The sequence below is a fragment of the Zootoca vivipara genome, chromosome 8, assembly GCF_963506605.1.
Source record: "Zootoca vivipara chromosome 8, rZooViv1.1, whole genome shotgun sequence".
NCBI lineage: Eukaryota > Metazoa > Chordata > Lepidosauria > Squamata > Lacertidae > Zootoca > Zootoca vivipara.
In genome coordinates, this window is record NC_083283.1 from 75,369,921 (window position 1) to 75,392,054 (window position 22,134).

General features: G+C 45.0%; 1 protein-coding gene and 1 long non-coding RNA gene across 2 annotated transcripts; one reads left to right on the forward strand and one right to left on the reverse strand.

Moving 5' to 3' along the window:
* Positions 1 to 79: 79 nt before the first annotated feature.
* Positions 80 to 17,110, forward strand: ZNF622 (zinc finger protein 622). Its single transcript, XM_035124940.2, has 7 exons — positions 80 to 576; positions 2,461 to 3,063; positions 4,208 to 4,465; positions 6,087 to 6,249; positions 9,050 to 9,162; positions 15,093 to 15,236; positions 16,793 to 17,110. Exons 1-7 carry the CDS (start codon positions 537 to 539, stop codon positions 16,918 to 16,920), a joined length of 1,449 nt encoding a protein of 482 aa, XP_034980831.1. The 5' UTR covers positions 80 to 536; the 3' UTR covers positions 16,921 to 17,110.
* On the reverse strand, positions 15,840 to 21,168 carry LOC118089868 (uncharacterized). Its single transcript, XR_004693195.2, has 3 exons — positions 20,945 to 21,168; positions 18,718 to 18,899; positions 15,840 to 16,098 (listed from the first exon to the last, which is right to left on the reverse strand). It is a non-coding gene; the product is annotated as an uncharacterized LOC118089868 (long non-coding RNA).
* Between the last annotated feature and the right edge of the window lie 966 nt (positions 21,169 to 22,134).

Sequence of the window (22,134 nt, forward strand, 5' to 3'; positions counted from 1 at the left end):
GGCTCTCGCGCGTAAAAGGGGGTGGAACCATGGGCGGGGGGCGTCCAAGCTGGGGCCCTCCCTCCTCTTTTCCAGCCTCTGCCTTGTGGGGCAAGCAAAAGGATCGGTTGCCCCTCTTTGCGCCGCTGGAAAAATGGGGAGAATAACACGGCACATGTAACCCTCCGTACGGGCAGAGGGCGCGAGAGAGAAGGAGGAGGAGGAAGCGGAAAACAGCCGTCAAAGCCGTCTTCCTCTTCCTGCGAGCGAGAAGGGAAAGCTTCGACGTTGAAGCGCGGCTGCGAGGCCGGGAAAGGGAAGGGAAGCGTAGTGTGTTTGGAGCCGACAGTGATCAAAGTTCAGTGGAATCTTCGCCGCTCCAACGTTCTCTTTCCCACGCTCAACGTTCTCTTTCCACGCTCAACGTTCCATCGCGCTGCCTTCTTTCACCAGCGTTCCGTGTCGTCGTTCAGGTTTCGAGTCGGTGATAACTGTTTTTCCTTTCTAATAAAAACAACTCCTTTTGCTTCCGACGCGGCCTTTCCAGCCGCTGGATTATGAGCAGCAGCGAGTCTCCCGACTGTACGGCGACGTCAGGTAGGATAGTGCGAAGTCTCTGTGACGATGGAGCGAGGTGTTCCGTTCACTTAGGGCGTGTCAATTTAGGAGCTGAAATTTAATGTTTGCCTATTTATTCAGTGAGGGGTCTGAAAAACATGTTTGGGGGCATGAGGAATTTAAACCTGTTATTTTTGTGACTGGACAGCATTTGGCTTGGCAAGGGTACATTTGATTAGGAAGCAAATGAACTGGTCTCGGAATACCAGAGAATTTTAATTGTGCCTTCTGAAAGTGTCAGGTAATAGAAAAGACGTACAATATATAAATAAAAATATATAATAAATAATATAACTGCAAGTACTTGGCAATTATTTTTAAGGATTTGTATGCACTATTTGCACACATTTTATTTACCAAGCAAAAACTTAAGTTACATTAATTTAACCAAAGGACCTTTTGAATTCCCTAGTCATGTTACAACTTTTTAGCACCCCTCATTTTTGGAATACGGAAGCTGAAGAATTAAACAGGCCCTACCAACTAGTGCATTTCCTTCTCTTACTGGTTCTGTGGAAAATACTAATTGGGATTTACTGTACCAATATGTACCTTAGTGTTACTTTGTTAGCATATTGTGCTGTAAGGGCAGATAGAGCTCATCAACTTGGAAAGACAGACCATATTCTAGAAGAAGGAAAACACTTATCCCAAACCTCCACAGCCTTTTGGGAGAACCTAACACAAATCCAGAGTGGAGTCCCTAAGATGGTTGGATGGTGCCTTGTACGCCTCCTTCTGGCAACTCTTGCAGCCAAGCTGATGTCAAACGTATTGATTGCTCTGCTTTCCTTTGGACCACATCAGCGAGGCCAAGAGGGGAGTCTTGTTGTCTGGGCAGCCCAGGGCCTCCATACACACTACCCAAGCTTGCGTCCCTGGGAAGTCACTTTGGTGGATTGACTTTATGGCATTGCCTCTTGAGACAGACAGATGCCAACAATTTTGTCTGTTGGGGAAATCAATAGGACTTCAAAGTTTTTGTTTGGATTGTGCCGCATATTTCATTAAGCTCTATTTTTAGATCCACGGGGTGTGTAAAATGCCTGCCCTCCCAAGTTGCCTGTTTTTTCCTGTTAATATAAGGCATAATAATAATATTATAATTTATTATTTATACCCCGCCCATCTGACTGGGTTTCTCCCCAGCCACTCTGGGCAGCTCCCATCATCATCATCATCATCATCATCTTCATCATCATAAAGTGATAAAACATCAGACATTAAAAACTTACCTAAACAGCACTGCCTTCAGATGTCTTCTAAAAGTCAGATACTGTAGTTGTTTATTTCCTTGACATCTGATGGGAGGGCATTCCGCAGGGTGGGCGCCACTATTAAGAAGGCCCTCTGCCTGGTTCCCAGTAGCTTCACTTCTTGCAGTGAGGGAACAGCCAGAAGGCCCTCGAGCTGGACCTCAGTCTCCGGGGTGAACAATGGCGGTGGAGATGCTCCTTCAGGTATACTGGGCCGAGGCCGTTTGGGGCTTTAAAGGCCAGCACCTACACTTTGAATTGTGCTCGGAAACGTACTGGGAGCCAATGTAGGTCTTTCAGGACCAGTGTTATATGGTGCCGGCAGCCACTCCCAGTCACCAGTCTGGCTACCGCATTCTGGATTAGTTGTAGTTTCTGGGTCACCTTCAAAGGTAGCCCCACATAGAGTGTATTGCAGTAGTCCAAGCGGGAGATAACCAGATCATGCACCACTCTGGCAAGACAATCTGCAGGCAGGTAGGGTCTCAGCCGGCGTACCAGATGCTGACTTTGTTTGCTGGAGAAATCAATGGGACTTCGAAGTGTTTGTTCGGATTGTACCACATATTTCATTAAGCTCTGTTTTTGTGTTCTCCTTCCTCTCCAGCCATGGCGTCGTACACTTGCATCACTTGCCGCGTGGCTTTCAAGGATGCTGATGTCCAGCGTGCCCACTACAAGACCGACTGGCACAGGTACAACCTGAAACGGAAAGTTGCCGAGATGCCGCCTGTCACTGCCGAGAATTTCCAGGAGAGGGTTCTGGCGCAGAGAGCCGGGCTGGAGGAGCAGAACAAGGCAACTGCTACCTACTGCACGGCTTGCAGCAAGAGGTTCTCCAACTTCAACGCTTACGAGAACCACTTGAAATCCAAGAAGCACCTGGAGCTCGAGAAGAAAGCCGTCCAAGCGATCAGCAAGAAGGTCGAACTCCTGAACGAGAAGAACTTGGAGAAAGGCCTCGCTCAAGAGAACGTCGACAAAGATGCCATGAATGCTGCCATCCAGCAAGCCATCAGAGCCCAGCCTTCCTCGTCTCCAAAGAAGGCTCCCTTCTTGCCTGGCGGTGCTTCTGGGTCTTCGGTTGCTGTGGAAAGTAGCAGAGAGCGTGCAGAAAAAGCTCCTCGGCTGCAGTGGTTTGAAGAACAGGCCAAGAAGCTGGCAAGAGAGCAATCGGAGGAAGAAGAGGAGGTCGATGATATGGAAGAAGGTAGCGGGGCAAGGGCAGTTTCTGGCAGCAATCTTTTGGGGGTGTTTAGATGCTTTAGCACAGGGAAAGCCATCCAGAACTTCTGGACTACAATTCCCATCATGTTGGCTGAGAATGATGAGAAGTGGTCAACAACAACATGTGTTTGTGTTGTCTGACCCCTGGTTTATTAGAAAGTCCCATTAATAGGCTTTGTACAGCAGCTAGTTCAAATCAGCAGTTTACATCTAGGCTGAAAATATAGAGGAGATAGGGAGAATTTGGGCTCCTTGAATATTTTTTTAAAAAATTATTTTAACAAAAAAATTATACCACTTGATTGTAAGAAAACCCCTAAGCTGGTTACAAAAATATAGAGCAATAAAATTATTGATAACAATGGTTAAACACAGGTATAGAAAAACATTCTGAAGGATTGTTAGAATTGATAGTAGCTCAAAGGAGGCAAAACATATGTAGCTTCTACATGTCTCAATAGACTTGCCTAAACAAAAATGTGGGTTGGGGTTTTGGGGTTTTTTTTTGCCAATTATACGGCCTCAGCCCAGTATGCCTGAAAGAGCGTCTCCACCCCCATCATTCAGCCGAGACACTGAGGTCCAGTGCTGAGGGCCTTCTGGCGGTTCGCTTGTTGCGAGAAGCCAAGTTACAGGGAACCAGGCAGAGGGCCTTCTTAGTAGTGGTGCTCGCCCTGTGGAATGCCCTCCCAGCAGATGCCAAGGAAATAAACAACTATCTGACTTTTAGAAGTCACCTGAAGACAGCCCTGTTTAGGGAAGTTTTTAATGTTTGATGTTTTAACGTGTTTTTAATGTTCTGTTGGGGGAAATTATTGTTATTGTTATTATTGATTTCCCCCCAAAAAATAACCAGTTGTCACCAAATTAATACAAAGTTAAAGCCTAACCAAAAATTTTTTAAGCAGGCACCAAAAATAAGACAGCACAGTATTCTTAGGGAGTTTTCTGAGTGTTCGACTTGAACGCTCAAGCAGCCCAAATGATTTTGGGGGAAACAAGGGGATGGTAGACTATTCATAATTATGAGATCACTAGCCTGCCACTTGTATTCAATGGTTAACTTGCGTCTTTTGGTCAGCATGAAAACATTCCTCCTAAGCTTTCGCTTTCACTTGTTTTGGAAGGTTGGGAGGATGTAGACTCCGATGAAGATTTAGAGGTCGAAGAAGGACTGATGGAAGGAATCCCAGATGAGGCCGAAGAGAGTGCGTCTGGGAATGATCACCCCAGCTCAGACGCGATCCCAGTAACTGACTGCTTATTCTGTTCCCACCATTCAAGCTGTCTCATGAAGAATGTTTCCCACATGACAAAAGTTCACAGTTTCTTTATTCCAGATATAGAATATCTTGTGGATATCAGAGGTCTGATTAAGTACTTGGGTAAGTCTTAAGACATGCCAGCCTCAACTATCTAAAGCTCTCTTGTTGATTTTAAGAGGGCATCATGCGGCATTCATCTCAGTGTTGTTCCTCAGAGTAAAATACATATAATTTGAAACAGGGTGGATTTGATTTAAATCACTAGTCAGTAAGACTTGATTCAAATAATTTTTTTTACAGAAAGACTCCATCTTGTTGGTATAAACTTAATATTTACAACCAGATGAAGGTTTCATTTTTGGAAGAATAAATTTTCAGAGTAGTTTTTACAGTTATATCAAAAATTATTGATTTGGTTATACTGTTAGAAATACATAGACAGATAATTATGAAATTATTGTGCAGTGAACTGAAACAAGGCTATTATATTTGTACGGGATGTGGGGGGCACTGTGGTCTAAACCACTGAGCCCCTTGGTTTTGCCGATTGGAAGGTCGGCAGTTCAAATCACAGTAACAGGGTGAGCTCCCCTTGCTCTGTCCCGGCTCCTGCCAACCTAGCAGTTCAAAAGCACGCCATTGCGAGTAGATAAATAGTTCCCACTGCGGCAGGAAGGTAAATGGCGTTTCCGTGCGCTGTGGCTTCCGTCACGGTGTCCCGTTGCTCCAGAAGTGGTTTAGTTCTGCTGGCCACATGACCCGGACAGCTGTCTGTGGACAAACACTGGTTCCCTCGGCCTGAAAGCGAGATGAGTGACGCAAACTTAATTCTGTTGTAACAAACCTAGTTCTATTGTCAAACTTAATTCTATTGTGTTTTATGTTCGCTTAGTATGGTATGTGAATCTGGTCTGGGACTGTAATAAATTTCATTCATTCATGAGTGCCACAACCCCATAGTCCAGTGTTTCTCAACCAGTGTGCCTCCAGATGTTTTGGGACTACAACTCCCATCATTCCTGACCACTGGTCTTGCTAGCTAGGGATGATGGGAGTTGTAGTCCCAAAACATCTGGAGGCACACTGGTTGAGAAACACTGTCATAGTCGCCTTTGACTAGACTTAACAATCCAGGAGTCCTTTAACTTACCTTTTTACTATTTTATTTGTCAATGGTTTTGTATTTACTGTATAATGCAGGGGTAGGCAACCTAAGGCCCGGGGGCCGAATGTGGCCCATTTGCCTTGTCAATCCAGCCCGTGGACGGTCCGGGAATCAGCGTGTTCTTACATGAGTAGAATGTGTCCTTTTATTTAAAATGCATCTCTGGGTTATTTGTGGGGCCTGCCTGGTGTTTTTTACATGATTAGAATGTGTGCTTTTATTTAAAATGCATCTCTGGGTTATTTGTGGGGCAAAGGAATTAGTTCATTTTTCCCCCCTTCAAAATACAGTCCGGCCTACCACATGGTCTGAGGGATGGTGGACCGGCCCACGGCTGACAAAGGTTGCTGACCCCTGGTATAATGTGAAGCATGGATGTGGTCTTCCAGATGTTGCTAGACTTAAAACTTCCACGGGGTTCGTTGGATTTGGGAGTTCAGCAACACACAGGTTTCCCATCCCTGGTGTACAGTAGAACGACATTTGGGCTGTGGAATGCTGTGAAACAACAAATACGTTGCATTAGCATAAGATGGGAGAATACAGTGTGTGTATCTTTCCTCTCACAACCTACAGGAGAGAAGGTTGGCCTTGGGAAGATCTGCCTGTGGTGCAATGAGAAGGGGAAATCCTTCTACACAACGGAAGCTGTGCAGGCCCATATGAACGACAAAAGCCACTGCAAGCTCTTCACGGAAGGAGATGCTGCCTTGGAGTTCGCAGACTTCTACGACTTCAGGTGGGAAATGGCAGCGGCCAAATTTAGACACACAGGAAATGAAACGTTTCGGTTTTGGCCCAGTGAAAACGTTTGGGACATGGGGCCCACATTTGCATTGGTCTAGCCTAGGGCTTGCTGATCAGAAGGTCGGCGGTTCAAATCCCTGTGACGGGGTGAGCTCCCATTGCTTGGTCCCAGCTCCTGCCAACCTAGCAGTTCGAAAGCACGTCAAAATGCAAGTAGATAAATAGGAACCGCTACAGCGGGAAGGTAAACGGCGTTTCCATGTGCTGCTCTGGTTTGCCAGAAGCGGCTTTGTCATGCTGGCCACATGACCTGGAAGCTATACGCCGGCTCCCTCGGCCAATAATGCGAGATGAGCGCACAACCCCAGAGTCGGTCACGACTGGACCTAATGGTCAGGGGTCCCTTTACCTTTAGAAGAGGCCAACCAAAATGGCCAAAGGCCTGGAAACGATGCCTTATGAGGAACGCCTTAGGGAGCTGGGTATGTTTAGCCTGGAGAAGAGAAGGTTAAGAGGTGATATGATAGCAATGTTCAAATATATAAAAGGATGTCATATAGAGGAGGGAGAAAGGTTGTTTTCTGCTGCTCTGGAGAAGCAGACACGGAGCAATGGATTCAAACTACTGTACAAGAAAGGAGATTCCACCTAAACATTAGGAAGAACTTCCTGACAGTAAGAGCTGTTCGGCAGTGGAATTTGCTACCAAGGAGTGTGGTGGAGTCTCCTTCTTTGGAGGTCTTTAAGCAGAGGCTTGACAGGCATATGTCAAGAATGCTTTGATGGTGTTTCCTGCTTGGCAGGGGGTTGGACTGGATGGCCATTGTGGTCTCTTCCAACTCTATGATTCTATGATTCTAGTATTGTGCTACTTGGGTAACATACACAAGCAAGACTCTCGCGGATGGGCAGAGTAACATTCTACTTCCCAGCTTGCTGCTGCTGCGGATGCTCCCTAACCATGATTGGATCCTGGCATTGGAAACAAGTCACTTTATTCTGCTCGCTCACAAAGTGTTCGCTCTCTGGAGTGGTGTGGGGCTGTTGTTAATGTGGAAGCAGCCTTCTTCTCACTTGAATGCTGATACGTCTGTCAGCCTCTTGAAAACCAGTGGCTTCTCCGAAAATCCATTTGACCTTTTGGAAGTCTGTTTGGCAACAAGCTTGCTTATATGCACACGTGAAGCAGGAACATTTTATTTCTCAAGAACGTTGTAACTGTTTCTGCAGCAGTGGGACAAATGCTTGCTAGAGATTTAGCTGGACAAGCAAGGGATAGCTTTGATCCTTTGGTGTAGGCAGGAGAGGGGAATGTACATCAGAAACATGTTAAAACGTAGTTAGTTAATCTGAGCCCACGGGATAGGGCAGTTTTTATACATTTTGGACAAATGATTTCCTGCACTAGCCAATAAAGGTGTACCAGCTGATGGACCAAGAAATATGGGACACAATCTACCAGAAATCACTTTTGCATAAGCCCTTTTGAATCTAAAATAGAACTTCAAAGAAGGTTGTGCTGATAATATTACATTTTCCCTTCAGCAGGCTGCTCTAATGCAAAGTGTTTTTTGTGTTTTTTTAATGTATAGACTGCTTTTCACCAAAATATTTACTATGAGGTGGCCAACGTACATTGTGGGTTGGTGTTCGGTGTCCACTAGTCATTGCATTCTACCCTTAAATGTTGTAGTAAATGTAAACTTGAGTACGCATACATGCAGACTTGTGTACAGGGGAACCCACAGTGAAATTCTCAAGGGTTTCTGTGCTTCAGCTGTATAACTTAACTCTTCAAGCTGTTGTATGTGCAAGGGGAAAGAATTCAAATCTTCAATCGCCAGATAAGCTCAGAAACAAGAAGGCTATTTTTTAAATGAAAAATAAAAGCCTTGACATGTAGATGGTGTTAAACCTTTTTGATGGTGTTCAACAACAAGTTACTTAAATTCCCAGATATCTAGAAACTTCCCCTGTTTTTTAAACTACCCAAGATTTAGACAATTATATTTTGGCTTACTATATGTTATTATGCCAATAGGCCATTTATTAAGATGGTATATTGCCAGGATTTGATCATCTGAATGCAACCACTGTCTCCACCTTGCCCCTGGTACTTGGTCTCCAGCGATAACCTTTTAGCTTAAAACCTACATTCTGTTAGGTTATTGTTCTATAGCCCCGTTATATGGATACAGTGTGTTCTTTTACAGCAGACGAGAATAACAGTATAGCCCTGTTGGTTTGTTGTATCAAAATATATACAGCTGTATCATATATACATAACACAGCACTTTACAACAACATAAAAACATAAAACCAAACAGTAACATCGTAAAACGTTAAAAGCAAGCTAAAAGCAAAAAGAGCTTTAAAACAGGCATCCGTAGACCATTGTGGGTGATAGTCAGCTTCTTTTGGAGCTTCAGATATGCAGTCCTCTAGCTCTCATCTAAAACCTCAATGTTTCCTGATTTTCATGTGCTTGGCGCCTCCCTGTTTTCCTGGTCCTTGGTACAGCTATACTATATGACAGTTGTGAATGAGACGATCAGCTTTTGGGTGTGTTGAGAGATTTCAGAAGCCAAGTCTCATTTGAACGATATTCCAGAACCCTGCGGTGGCTTTGCTGTCACAGTTCTAGAGAATATGTAGCCCCTTGTGGCATATTACTCCAAAGAGACTTTCACCTCCTTCTCAGAAGTTTTAACGGGTAACCTGTGTGCATCGCTGGTTTTGAGCTTTTTAAGCTAAGGGGAGTAACCCAGGATCTTGCTACTTCTGTTTCATAGGAGCACTTACCCTGACTATCAGGAAGGAGATGGTGCGGAGATGTCTGAAGAACTGCCACCGGAGAAGAATTTGGATTATGATGATGATTCAATGGAGCTGATTTTACCTTCAGGTTAGTGTATTCTTGAAATATACCAGGATCATCCCAGGTGCTCACTTTACAGATTCAGTAACATTGGTGGGCGTGCCTTTTCGCTCTACAGTGGCACAATTAGTCCAAGTCAGGGTGCCTTCTAAATGACTTGCCTTGAAGGCGAGCCATCTCTGCCTTTCCCCACCCAGAATATTTAATAATAATATTAATTTTTTAATTTATACCCCACCCATCTGGCTGGGTTTCCCCAGCTACTCTGGGCAGCTAACAGCATATCTAAAAACATAAAACATCAAGCATTAAAAACCTCCCAATACAGGGCTGCCTTCAGATGTCTTCTAAAAGTTGTGTAGTTTTTTTTTTATCTCCTGGGACATCTGACGGGAGGGCAATCCACAAGGCGGGCGCCACTACCGAGAAGGCCCTCTGCTTGGTTCCCTGTAACTTCGCTTCTTTTAGTGAGGGAACCAGCAGAAAACCCTCTGAGGAGGACCTCAGTGTCTGGGCTGAGCGATGGGGGTGGAGACGCTCCTTCAGGTATACTGGAACGAGGCCGTTTAGGGCTTTAAAGGTCAGCACCAACACTTTGAATTGTGCTCAGAAACGTACTGGGAGCCAGTGAAGATCCTTTAGGGCCAGTGTTATATGGTCCCAGCAACCACTCCCAGTCACCAGTCTAGCTGCTGCATTCTGGATTTGTTGTAGTTTCTGAGTCTCCTTCAAAGGTACCTAGAGCACATTACAGTAGCCCAAGCGGGAGATAACTAGAGCATGCACCACTCTGGCAAGACAGTCTGCGGGCAGGTAGGGTCTCAGCCTGCGTACCAGATGGAGCTGATAGACACAGAATTGACCTGTGCCTCTGTAATGGTTGTGGCACCTGTCGCTCCTCCCAACCCTCTCCTGACTTTGGACAGATTGGTGGGCGTAGCAAAACCCAGTCACATATCTGTGATACTTAGACAAAACAAACTTCAGTAGAAGCTGCCACCATCCCTTCTCATGCTTGCAGCTGGGAAGAGAGACCGAAAGGAAAATCTCTCTGCCGTTTACTAGGCTGCAAGGCTCTTAGTCTCTTCCTGAGGAAGCAGACAGAAATTCAACCGGTTTGGTTTTCCTTAACTCAAACCCAGGCCCACTATCTTGTGCAGCCCACAGAAGGTTTAACTTCCAAAAGATATGTTGCAAGCACCAGCAAGACTCAAACAAGCGGTAAGCGACCAAATGCCTTAACCCAGGGATCCCCAAACCTCGGCCCTCCAGATGTTTTGGACTACAATTCCCATCATCCCAGACCACTGGTCCTGTTAGCTAGGGATCATGGGAGTTGTAGGCCAAAACATCTGGAGGGCCGCAGTTTGGGGATGCCTGGCTTAAGGGACTGAATTGGTTCCTCTACCCTAAACAAAACACATAAGATCCAACGATGTTCATTTTCTAGGATTTATTTAAAATATAAAACAAGACAACTTAAAATAGCAGTGCACATTTCTTAAGAAAAGTTACAAACATAGAAAATAATAACAAAAGCATAGAATTGCTCTAGCTAAAATACATACATCAGTAGATAAGATCATGTTGCAAGGTCTTAGACAGGCAAGGCAAGGCCCCCCTTCCTCCTTACAGCCTCATGTTGACATAGGCTCTAGCAGGGTTTGCAAGTTGGCAAAGTGCAAAGTTCTGTTCCTGGAGGTTCCATCTTTATCCCAAAATACCCCACAAGGGGTTCTGGAATTAAACCAATGAAAATATTACAACAATTAGCTCTCACCAATGATGTGAGGTGTGAGGCATAACTCTCAGCTGTCCAAAGTTAGGTACCTTAATTGGGTATTGGAATGTCTAAGGGTGACTCCCCTATTCTTCCCAGCCTAATTGAGAGACAGCAGAGCCTCAGGTGAAAGAGAGTTTCTTGATCTATTGTCCACCTCCCATTACATGCCACAAGCCAGGCCATTCGGATCTGAATCAGGGAAATAGATAACACTTGAGCCTCTATAAGACCAGAGGCAATTAGCACATTCTCTACAGACAGCTATATGGGGGGAGTAGAGAAGGGACAGGCTGGTGTGTAAAAACCCAGTCTGCATTGCTCTCTCCCAACATGCATTGCTGCAGAACCAAGGAACCAAAGTTGTCTGCTCTACAATTCCTATTCTATAATTCCCATACTGTTTATCATGACAGCCTCCGTGGACAGTTGTGAGTCCAAAATGACTCCTAGACTGTGCACCTGGTCCTTCAGGGGCACAGTAACCCCATTCAGGACCAGGGAGTCCCCACACACCCATCCACCCTCTGTCCCCCAAAAACAATGCTTCTGTCTTGTCAGGATTCAACCTCAATCTGTTAACCGCCATCCATCTGCCAGCCGCCTCCAGACACTCACACAGGACCTTCACCGCCCTCACTGGTTCTGATTTGAAAGAGAGGTAGAGCTGGGTATCATCCGCGTACTGGTGGACTTCCAGCTTTTGTACTAATGCTATGACTGTGGTGTGGGCATGCCTCTGTCCAGGAACCAGCATCTGTTGGCAGATTTTGACCCCCTGAAGAATTTCCTTGCCCCATCAGTTGTTGATCCACTGATGGTTGTGTTGATGTGCGTGGAGAAGTCGAGTCGGTTGCAGTGGGATTAGTCAACAAGAACTTTGTGGGGCAGGGCTGTTGAGAGCCTTTGTATCTTCTCCATCCCTAAGAGAAGAGTCTTAAAGAAAAAAGACCTCAGCCCAGTGTGTGCCGCGTTATTGCATCTCTGCCCGTACTCTTGCACTCCCATCTTATAAGGAATACGATACGCAGAAGACAGTTGTGTTGACTTCAGTGTGGCAGCATTCACAGTGAGCACACTGAACTTTGTAGACTTAACATGCAGTGTTTCAGTCAAGGTCTGAAGGCACAAGCTGTACAGCAGCCTTGGGAAGCCTTAACTTCTCTGCCTTAAGTTCCACGTTGAAATAAAAGTGGGATGTAATTGTACTAATCATGAATAAACGGTTTCTTCCATTACTTTCAATGCAGCTAATACATGGGGACAGTTGCTAACCTTCCCATTTGGTTGACTTGCAGCAGCAATCACCTTGCAAAATTTCCAGGCACACACCCCTTAAGCTTGCTGGTCATTTTCGTACATGTGTCTTCAATATTGCGCTGTCTGAGAAATGGGGAAATCGCTTCCCAGCTTTAAAAATCTCACAGGAGAGGTCTGCAGGCGTACGACAGCACAATTCTGCTGTGACCCCGGCAGGTCTAGCCTTGAGATCCACATTTATACCACTCTAAAGGAAGTACGGTATGTGCTTTAAATGGGAGAGCAAAACAAAGAATTTTATTTAAACCAGCAAAGTGGAGTGTGAGGTCTCAGGATTCTGCCCCTGTTATGAGTTTTCTTTGACTGATTAAAAATCCTTATGGGGATAGGAAAGTTCTTTTTTATACAAAAAAACTGAAAAGAAAAGAAAATCGGTGGTAACATATGATAAAGGTGGGCCGCAAATGAAATGAAATGCTCTCTTTCAGAGCCTTTTGAGTGATTTCTAGCACATTCTAGCAGTGTCATCGCATACTGTTGGAAGTGTTGCTGACGGCAGTGTTATCTGTATGTTTATTAACACACTTTTGTACAGGTGATGCCTAGCTCAGTGGGTGATTTATTCCTGAAAACCGAGGTGTGCAGTGTAGAAAATCTGACCCTCAAGCTTTTAAACCAGGGGTAGGCAACCTAAGGCCCGGGGGCTGGATCTGGCCCAATTGCCTTCTAAATCCGGCCCGCGGACATTTCAGGAATTTTTTACATGAGTAGATTAGAATGTGTCCTTTTATTTAAAATGCATCTCTGGGTTACTTGTGGGGCATAGGAATTCGTTCACCCCTCCAAAAAAATAGTCCGGCCCCCCACAAGGTCTGAGGACAGTGGACCGGCCCCCTGCTGAAAAACTTTGCTGGCCCTAAATTTAAACTGTTGATGCAAACATTTAAATGTATAAGCCACTAGATGGCACTTTTGGGATTCTAGCATTCCAGTTCCTGGTCTCAGCTTGTTTACTAGAGATTGTTCCCATGACAAACGTTGTTTGAAGCGGTCAACACATTCACATGGGTGTGGAATGCGATACTTTCTATTCCAGTATATCAGACATGGGTCGCAGTGGGCATGCAGGGAAGACATCCAGTTTGTCACGAGGACAGTATTACAGTATAGCCACTTGCCCTCTTTTGAAGAGAGGCACACTGGAAGTCTCTGATTGTTCAAAGCTCTCCCCTTCTTGTTTCAGCCAATTAGTTCTTTGTGTTCTCTCACCTCCCCAGATACACAGACACACATATCCATGATGATCTTGTGCTGTTTTTGCTGTGGGGTAGTGGCGCTGTGGGTTAAACCACAGAGTCTAGGATTTGCTGATCAGAAGGTCGGCGGTTCGAATCCCTGCAATGGGGTGAGCTCCTGTTGCTCGGTCCCAGCTCCTGCCCACCTAGCAATTCGAAAGCACATCAAAGTGCAAGTAGATAAATAGGGCGGGAAGGTAAACGGCGTTTCCGTGCGCTGCTCTGGTACGCCAGAAGCAGCTTTGTCATGCTGGCCACATGACCTGGAAGCTGTCTGCGGACAAACGCCGGCTCCCTCGGCCTATAGAGCGAGATGAGCGCCGCAACCCCAGAGTCGGACACGACTGGACCTGATGGTCAGGGGTCCCCTTTACCTTTAGCTGTGAACTATATGCTCTGTTAAGAATAATTTGCCAGGGGAGAATTTTGACCAAGCATTACCGTTGAGGGCTATAATGTCTAATGCTGTGGGCTGATTCAGTGAATGCAGTTTTAGTGCTTGGAAGGCATTTTGCTGCTAGGGTTTTATAAAAAATGATAACTAGTAAACAGCAACATGAAGAGGTGGCATTGAAAATACATTAAAGCACAGGGTGGATTTGATTTAAATCAAATCGTCAGTACGTCAGTAAATCAAATAGGCAGTAAGACTTGATTTAAATATTTTTTATATATAGAAAGACTCATTCTTGCTGGTATAATCTTAATATTTACAACCAGATGGAGGTTACATTTTTGGAAGAATAAATTTTCAGAGTAGTTTTTACAGTTATATCAGAAAATATTGATTTGGTTATACTATTAGAAATACATAGACAGATGATCATGAAATTATTGTGAGGTTTAATAAATTAACTGTTTATACTTGGACAACTTTTCTGCTGTACTTTATTGGAAGGAGAAAAAATAATCATTTCCTTACAAAACAAGAACATTATAGCATATGGATCCATGTTTGTTAACTGATGTGGTTAAACATTTTTTTAAATAAAAAAGCACACATGAAAAACTTAAAATAAATCCTTATTTCCTGATGACTAGCCTTTGGACTCTAATGTAACTTAAATAGAAAACTATCTTTAGAAATATTTTTCCTCCGAAAGTATTTTATTTTAAAAATCAATGTAAATTTAAAAAAATTATTTAAATTTTTTTAATCCATTTTTTTTAAAATCATTGACTTTTATCCACCCTGATAGAGCATCACTTAACCAAAACTGAAGAGAAGAAAAGCCTAAGAGAGAGGGAGAGTGTCTTGATTAGCCTTTTCTCCTGTTTGTAGCATGTAGTCTGCCATGGCAGTACGTAAAGAAAGGGGTGTTCAGCTCCCCACCCCCAAATGTGTGAAATCCTTAGGGAAGTTCTGAAGAGCCATTGCAACTCACTGCAATGGGATGAAATTCTGAGAACCACATTCTTAGCATGATTGGGAACTGTTTTGGGGACAGGGGGGGGTCACGTTATCACAGTAGAAATCTGTCGGGGGCTGCATTCCAATAGTGGGTGAGGCCTTATGGGATTCCGAGTTTCGCGGTGTGGCTAATGATATCCCCATTTTCCATTTTACCTTTGTTTTAAAAGCTACTCTGTTGCTTTAATATTCACATTTCCTTCTTACAAAGGTGCCCGGATCGGTCACCGTTCATTGATGAGATACTATAAGCAGCGGTTTGGATCTTCAAGAGCTGTGGCTGTTTCTAAAAATAAACATGCTGTGGGCAGAGTATTGCAGCAATATAAAGCTCTAGGATGGACAAGCAGCACAGGTAAGCAAACGGCATTAGTGTGTTTTTCAATGCAGTTACTAGCCAGTGTCCTTGAGAGGCAACTCTTTTAGCCATAGGAAGGGACATGTTCCTGGAAGTAGCCAAGTATAGTAGCTGCCTGCTATTCTCTCTTATTCTAAACAAGTTGGTATACCTTTTCAAAGAGCTGGTGTGTGAGGGCCAACCAAAGTTATTGAGCTTTTTTTTAGGATTGAAGTTACTGAACTTTTTTGGGATTTTACCCCAGGAAATAAACCGCCATACGATTTTACCCCAAAGTTGTTGAGCTTTTTTTTTACAATTTTACCCCAAAGTTGTTGAGGATTGAGAGTTGTTGAGGATTCAGGCTGCCCCTGAAACGGATTTTGGACATGCCTGGGCTAGGCATTCTGTTACTTCCCTCTGCGCCCAGTTGTGTTTCTCTCTCTCTCTCTCTCTCTCTCTCTCTCTGTGTGTGTGTGTGTGTGTGTATTTATATGTATGTATATGTATATGTATCTATTTATTCTTTGGGACTTTTTAGAGGTTTCTGGCTAGCTTCTTTTAGAAACAGAATGCTGTGCTAGATTTAACTGGTTGCCAAATTTAGGCATGCTTCCTGAGCCCAATTTTAACACATCTCCCAACATCAATGGCATTTTATGTAGGAAGCCACTAGACCTGTGCAGACATCATTGCAGGACTGGGTGCTTCTGTTCATCGTAGACGTTGTTTTGCCTTCAGGTTAAGTGTTGAATGTTGGAAGGGGCAGTCGGGTGGCGCTGTGGTCTAAACTACTGAGCCTCTCGGGCTTGCCGATCAGAAGGTCGGCAGTTCGAATCCTCGAGTGAGCTCCCATTGCTCTGTTCCAGCTCCTGCCCACCTAGTAATAATAATAATAATAATTTATTATTTATACCCTGCCCATCTGGCTGGGTTTCCCCAGCCACTCTGGGCGGCTTCCAACAGAAAAATAAAAAACAATGATCTATTAAACATTAAAAGCCTCCCTAAACAGGGCTGCCTTCAGATGTCTTCTAAAAGTCTGGTAGTTGTTTTTCTCTTTGACATCTGATGGGAGGGCGTTCCACAAGGCGGGCGCCACTACCGAGAAGGCCCTCTGTCTAGTTCCCTGCAACTTGGCTTCTCGCAATGAGGGAACCGCCAGAAGGCCCTCGGTGCTGGACCTCAGTGTCCGGGCAGAACGATGGAGATGGAGACGCTCCTTCAGGTATACTGGACCGAGGCCGTTTAGGGCTTTAAAGGTCAGCACCAACACTTTGAACTGTGCTTGGAAACGTATCTAGCACTTTGAAAAGCACGCCAGTGCAAGTAGATAAATGGGTACCACTGCGGCAGAAAGGTAAATGGCGTTTCTGTGCACTCTGGCTTCCATCACGATGTTCCGTTGTGCCAGAAGTGGTTTAGTCATGCTGGCCATATGACCCGGAGAGCTGTCTGTGGACAAACGCCGGCTCCCTTGGCCTGCAAGCGAGATGAGCGCTGCCGCACCCCATAGTCGCCTATGGGGTCCTTTACCTTTACCATGCATGTTGGCTCTTTCTCCAAAACTGCAGGAGCAGCACTGGCTCGTGAGCGTGACATGCAGTACCTTCAGAGGATGAAGGCAAAGTGGATGCTGAAGACCGGCATGCAGAATAACGCTACAAAGCAGATGCACTTCCGCATGCAAGTCAGGTTCTGAGAGTGCCCAGCGATAAGCATGACGAGCCTGAGCTTGCCTCGTTCTTTCAGCAATGCTGTGGAAGGAAGATCCAGTCACGGAGAAGTGTGGCACTGCATGCTGCCATTTCAACATGCTTCCCAAGGAGATCTCAGCATGGTGTAACTGGCTGTCAGACTTCAAATCAATAAAGCCTATGCATAAGAAAGAATGTTTTGCTGGTTATTTGCAGTATCGGCTCTCAAGTATCTATGCTGTGCAGCTGAGTTGCACTTCAGACAGTTGAAAGGTTTACTGAGGAAGTGTCTCACCAACGCTGTTAGGTGAGAGGGTCAGTTTTATCCACACACACACATACCTTGGATTTGAACGCCTTGGCTCCTGAACAAACTGGCTCCCGAACAATTGAAACCCAGGAGTGACTGTTTCGGTTTTCGAACGTTCTTTTGGAAGCCAAACATCCACGGCTTCTGATTGGCTGCAGAAACTTCCTGCAGCCAATCAGAAGCCGCACTTTCGTTTCTGAACTTTTTAGGCTTCCGGAATGGATTCCATTCGACTTCCAAGGTAGAACAGTATTGCAGGGGGCAGCTGCTCAGAAAGAGGAGTTTGCTTGAGAGGAATTTGCAGCAGATGAGAACTTTGAACCAGGGGCTTTCAAACTCATACCCAGGCCAAAATGCTATACCAGTTCTCCCTCTGTTTCTGACTAGGGAACAGTGAGCCGGAGCTTGATAATTCACAGAAAAGAGACTAGGTTGATAGGTAGGGAAGCAGGCCATAGCAAAAGAGGTCTTGTCGAAGTGTGTGGGGATGAGAGACTTTTGAGTAGATTAACTGGCAATTTCCATTAATTCCACAGAAGCCTTGCCTCCAAATTCTGAGCCTTTAACACTTCAGTCCAAATCCTTGACTTTGTATTACGTCCCACAAATTCCAGTGGGGTTTAGTGACTTGGTGGCGCTGTGGGTTAAACCCACAGAGCTGTGGGTTAAACCACAGAGCCTAGGGCTTGCCGATCTGAAGGTCGGTGGTTCAAATCCCTGCGACGGGGTGAGCTCCTGTTGCTCGGTCCCAGCTCCTGCCCACCTAGCAGTTCGAAAGCATGTCAAAGTGCAAGTAGATAAATAGGTACCGCTACAGCGGGAAGGTAAACGGCGTTTCCGTGTGCTGCTCTGGTTCACCAGAAGCGGCTTAGTCATGCTGGCCAAATGACCTGGAAGCTGTACACCAGCTCCCTCGACCAACAACGCGAGATAAGCACCGCAACCCCAGAGTCGGTCACGACTAGACCTAATGGTTAGGGGTCCCTTAAAGGTACAGGTTTTAAGACTGCATTGTGAGAGGCTGCAATGACCACTTTCAGCAATGATTAATCTGTTCCTGACAGCCACCAGGAAGTGCTTTTCTGTGGCGATGCTTTTATATCCATGGATGGCATGGAGACAAACTGGTGACATGCTTCAATTAAATTGCACCCTAAATTGAAACCAGGGGGACATAGGTGTCTTATTCTGCCTTGACTCCCCTTTCTACCATTTTTTGTGGGTGTTTTTGTCAAATGCAACATCAGCCTTCCCCAACATGGTATCTTCCAGATGTTTTGGACTACAACGCCCCTCAGTCTAAGTCGGCATAGCTGGCCACAGACTCACTTCCATGAAGGGGAGCCATGCTACAAGCATTTCCCTTCTACCATTGCTTGCAGTCTTGCACCATGTTTCCCTAATGCTTTGCAGGAGAGCACTGACTTCAGGCTTTTAGGAAAACATGAATAAGGTTAAGTAGGAGGAACCCTTTAGATATATGCAAACTTACCTGGATCCCTTTGTAAATCTTCTAGCTCTACCCAGGTTCAGCAAACTCACTGGAATGCTTTTGAGCATCACTCGGAGGAATATTTTTCAAAAGGTAACCAGTCTGACTCCATCACAAGTGGCCTTTCTCACAGAAACACCGCGGTGCATACAATTAACATTCATCACACTCGAGCTGGGCATCTCGAGAGAATTAAAACAAGGAGAATGCAAATCAGTAACACACAAAAACTGCCTGACCTCCGAGCTTATAATGCCTGCTTCATCGTCTTCGCCTGAGAGCTTTAGTCTTCATTCGCAATAGAGCTCTGCCCCACCATTGCTGCAAGAGCATAGACACCTAGTTTCCTATGTAAAATAAGTTCAACAGGTAATGTCAGTAGATAATCCACTGCCAACTCATTTCTGCCCTTCCTCGCCTGTTTCCAGATCTGGAATAACAGAAACGAGAAGGTCTTGAAAAGCATCTTAAGGGTGAAGGTTGTTCATATGTTAACTTACAAGTTCACCTTATTCCTCCTAATTCCCCTACCTTGTGTGGAAACTCTTCACAGTGGTTCTTTAATGAAAATGCCACAGATAGCCAAAGGCCTGGTTATAGTAGGGTTGGCATATTTTGAAGAGCAAGAAGGAAGACACATTTGCTGAGTTCTACTTTTAACTAGGGATCACTATGACAGCTCTGATTTTACATACCCATTAAAAAGAGGGCGTATCCTGGAAAAAGAGGACATATGGCAACCCTAGAGGAAGGTTTTTGCCTGATGCTTAAAAATGTGTAATGAAGGTGCCAGGTGAACCTCCTTGGGGAGAGCATTCCGCAGATAAAGGGAGTCACTGCAGAAAAGGCCCATTCTTGTGTTGCCACCTGTAACGGATTGACACGGTTTTGAAATATTCATTCCTACCTGGCTGGGAAAGAGTTAATCCACCTCCAGCCTGACTGACATAACATTCTGGTGGGGGCGGGACTGTTCCCAGTTTAAAAGGAGGGAGCAGAGGTTTTGTCAGTTGAGTGGGAGTGGGTAGGTGTGAAGAAGAAAGCTGAGAGGCCAGGATAGTGGTGATCTAGATGAGGTTCAGGAAGGCTCGATGTTAAATGTTTGACAGAGATGATCTACAACCGAAATGTATCTTATAAACATATGAAACGTTAAAGAAACAGCTATGTTCTAAGGTTAATAAAATTCTTCTCTTTTGTGCCAAGAAGTCTCGTCATTATTTTTCCAGCAAGGTATCGGGACTCACAGAAGTGGTAACTCATTAGAGGACAAAACTTACCTCAGGAAAAGAGGCGAAAGTTTGTGTCTTAGAGTAGCTTAGAAAGATAACCTGGGGTGTCAACAAGTTGCCAGCGTGGAAAGGGCAAACTTTTGCAGTAGGGGGAATCAAGCCAAGTGAGACCCTTCACTGGTGGCAGGAGGTTATTCTATCAAACAGCCTAGAGTTTTGGGGGGTTTTTTTGATACCAGGCCGCGTGAGCTGGAAGGAGAGTCTCTTTATTTATAAACCCACAAGAATAAAGGGTGTGGCCGGCTTCGCCTCTGGATTCCTGTGTCGCCTTTTAGTAATAGAGAGGGGGACATTCGTCGCACCACCCTTCAGATCTCTTGCGGAGAAGGCACACAAAGAAGGACCTCAAAGTGGTGATCAAAGGGTTTGCGTTGATTCATATGGGGAGAGACATCGTGGTCCTGAGCCATTTAAGGCCTTGTAAGTAAAAACCAGCGCTTTGAATAGATATCCTTTTGCAGGAATGGCATTTGTCCTCTACTACTGCTGCATTAAAAATCTAGGAAACTGAATTATATTATTCTGCAGCAGTTTACGGACTGAACAATGTTCAAGAGCTGTTCAGCTCATGATCTTGAAAATCCTATCTACAAGGAAACTGGCTGGGTTATCTCTCCCTGCTTCTAGGTTTCCATCCTCCACAAAGAACAGTGTGTAATAACAGCAGCTCACACAATGAGTGTTGTCGGTGAGTCAGCAATTTGTTCCTCTTGCTAGAGCCGGGCAGTTCTTGCTCTCAGCTAGCAACACTTACATATTGTTTGCTTGCTGACTTCCAGGAGCCTCTGCAGGCTCTATTGAAAAAAGGAAAAAACCCAACAAGACTAACCATAAAAAGTCTTTCTATAGTCACGCATGCATAAAACGTGCTAGAATATTTCCACGATGTGTATAAAGATGGAATCTGCTGGGCATAGTCTAAAGATATCACTTACCAGGAAAGTCCGAAAATAGACCATTTTCCCTTCTCGTCATTGAAGCTTGGAGCCTGATGTTTACCTCGTCATAGAGACCAGCACTTCAGAAAGCCAAAATACACATGGGATGGCTGCAGGAATAACAGTTTCCCCTTCACATACTTGAATCAGCCCCAGTTTGTGGAATGTGTAGTGCCAGCCAGTTAAGTCTATAACAGGATGTCTCATAAGAGCCAGTGGGTAGGAATTTGAGACTTCCTCCTTGAAACACTTTGGCAATCCTGAGACTGGGGGAATGCGGATTTGCACCAGCAGCTGGAATAGTATCTATGGATACGTAAGGGAAGGTTCTGTTTACAACAATATCACGCAACTGTAAAAGTGTAGTTACTTTCAACTTTACCAAAAATACACGGGGGGGGGGGTGAGAGATCCCAGATCAGAGCTGAAAGCTTTGGGGCTGACCTCCTCTAGATTGTCTCCTGAAGCCTCACACACTATGCATACTTCTCCTGAATAATAAAATAATAATAATAATAATAATAATAATAATAATAATAATAATAATTTATTTATACCCCACACATCTGGCTGGGTTTCCCCAGCCACTCTGGGCGGCTCCCAACAATAAAAAGGGATAAAACATCAAACATTAAAAACCTCCCTGAACAGGACTGCTTTCAGATGTCTTCTAAAAGTCAGAGAGCTGTTTATTTCCTTGGCATCTGATGGGAGGGCGTTCCTCTCACAGGGCAGGTGCCACTACCAAGAAGGCCCTCTGCCTGGTTCCCTGTAATCTCACTTTGAGGGAACCGCCAGAAGGCCCTCCGAGTTGGACCTCACTGTCCAGGCTGAATGATGGGGGTAGAGACGCTCCTTCAAGTATACAGAGTCGAGGCCATTTAGGGCTTTAAAGGTCAGCACCAACACTTTGAATTGTGCTCGGAAACGTACTGGGAGCCAATGTAGGTCTTTGTAGGAATTTGTCTGCTGGACTAATTGGCGGTGTCTTTTGGTTTTGCCTAACTCCTAGCAAACTTGGGCAGTTGAGGCATTGGGTAAGCCTTAGTGTGGTAGAGGGGAGGCTGTAACCACTGCCTGCCCCTCCAGTATTCTGGGGTAACCCCTTAAAGGGATCAGAAGCCCAGGTGGGTGCTAGGACAACAGCACTCCTCAAGGCAGCAACCCCGTGGGGGTTTCCTGCTTGA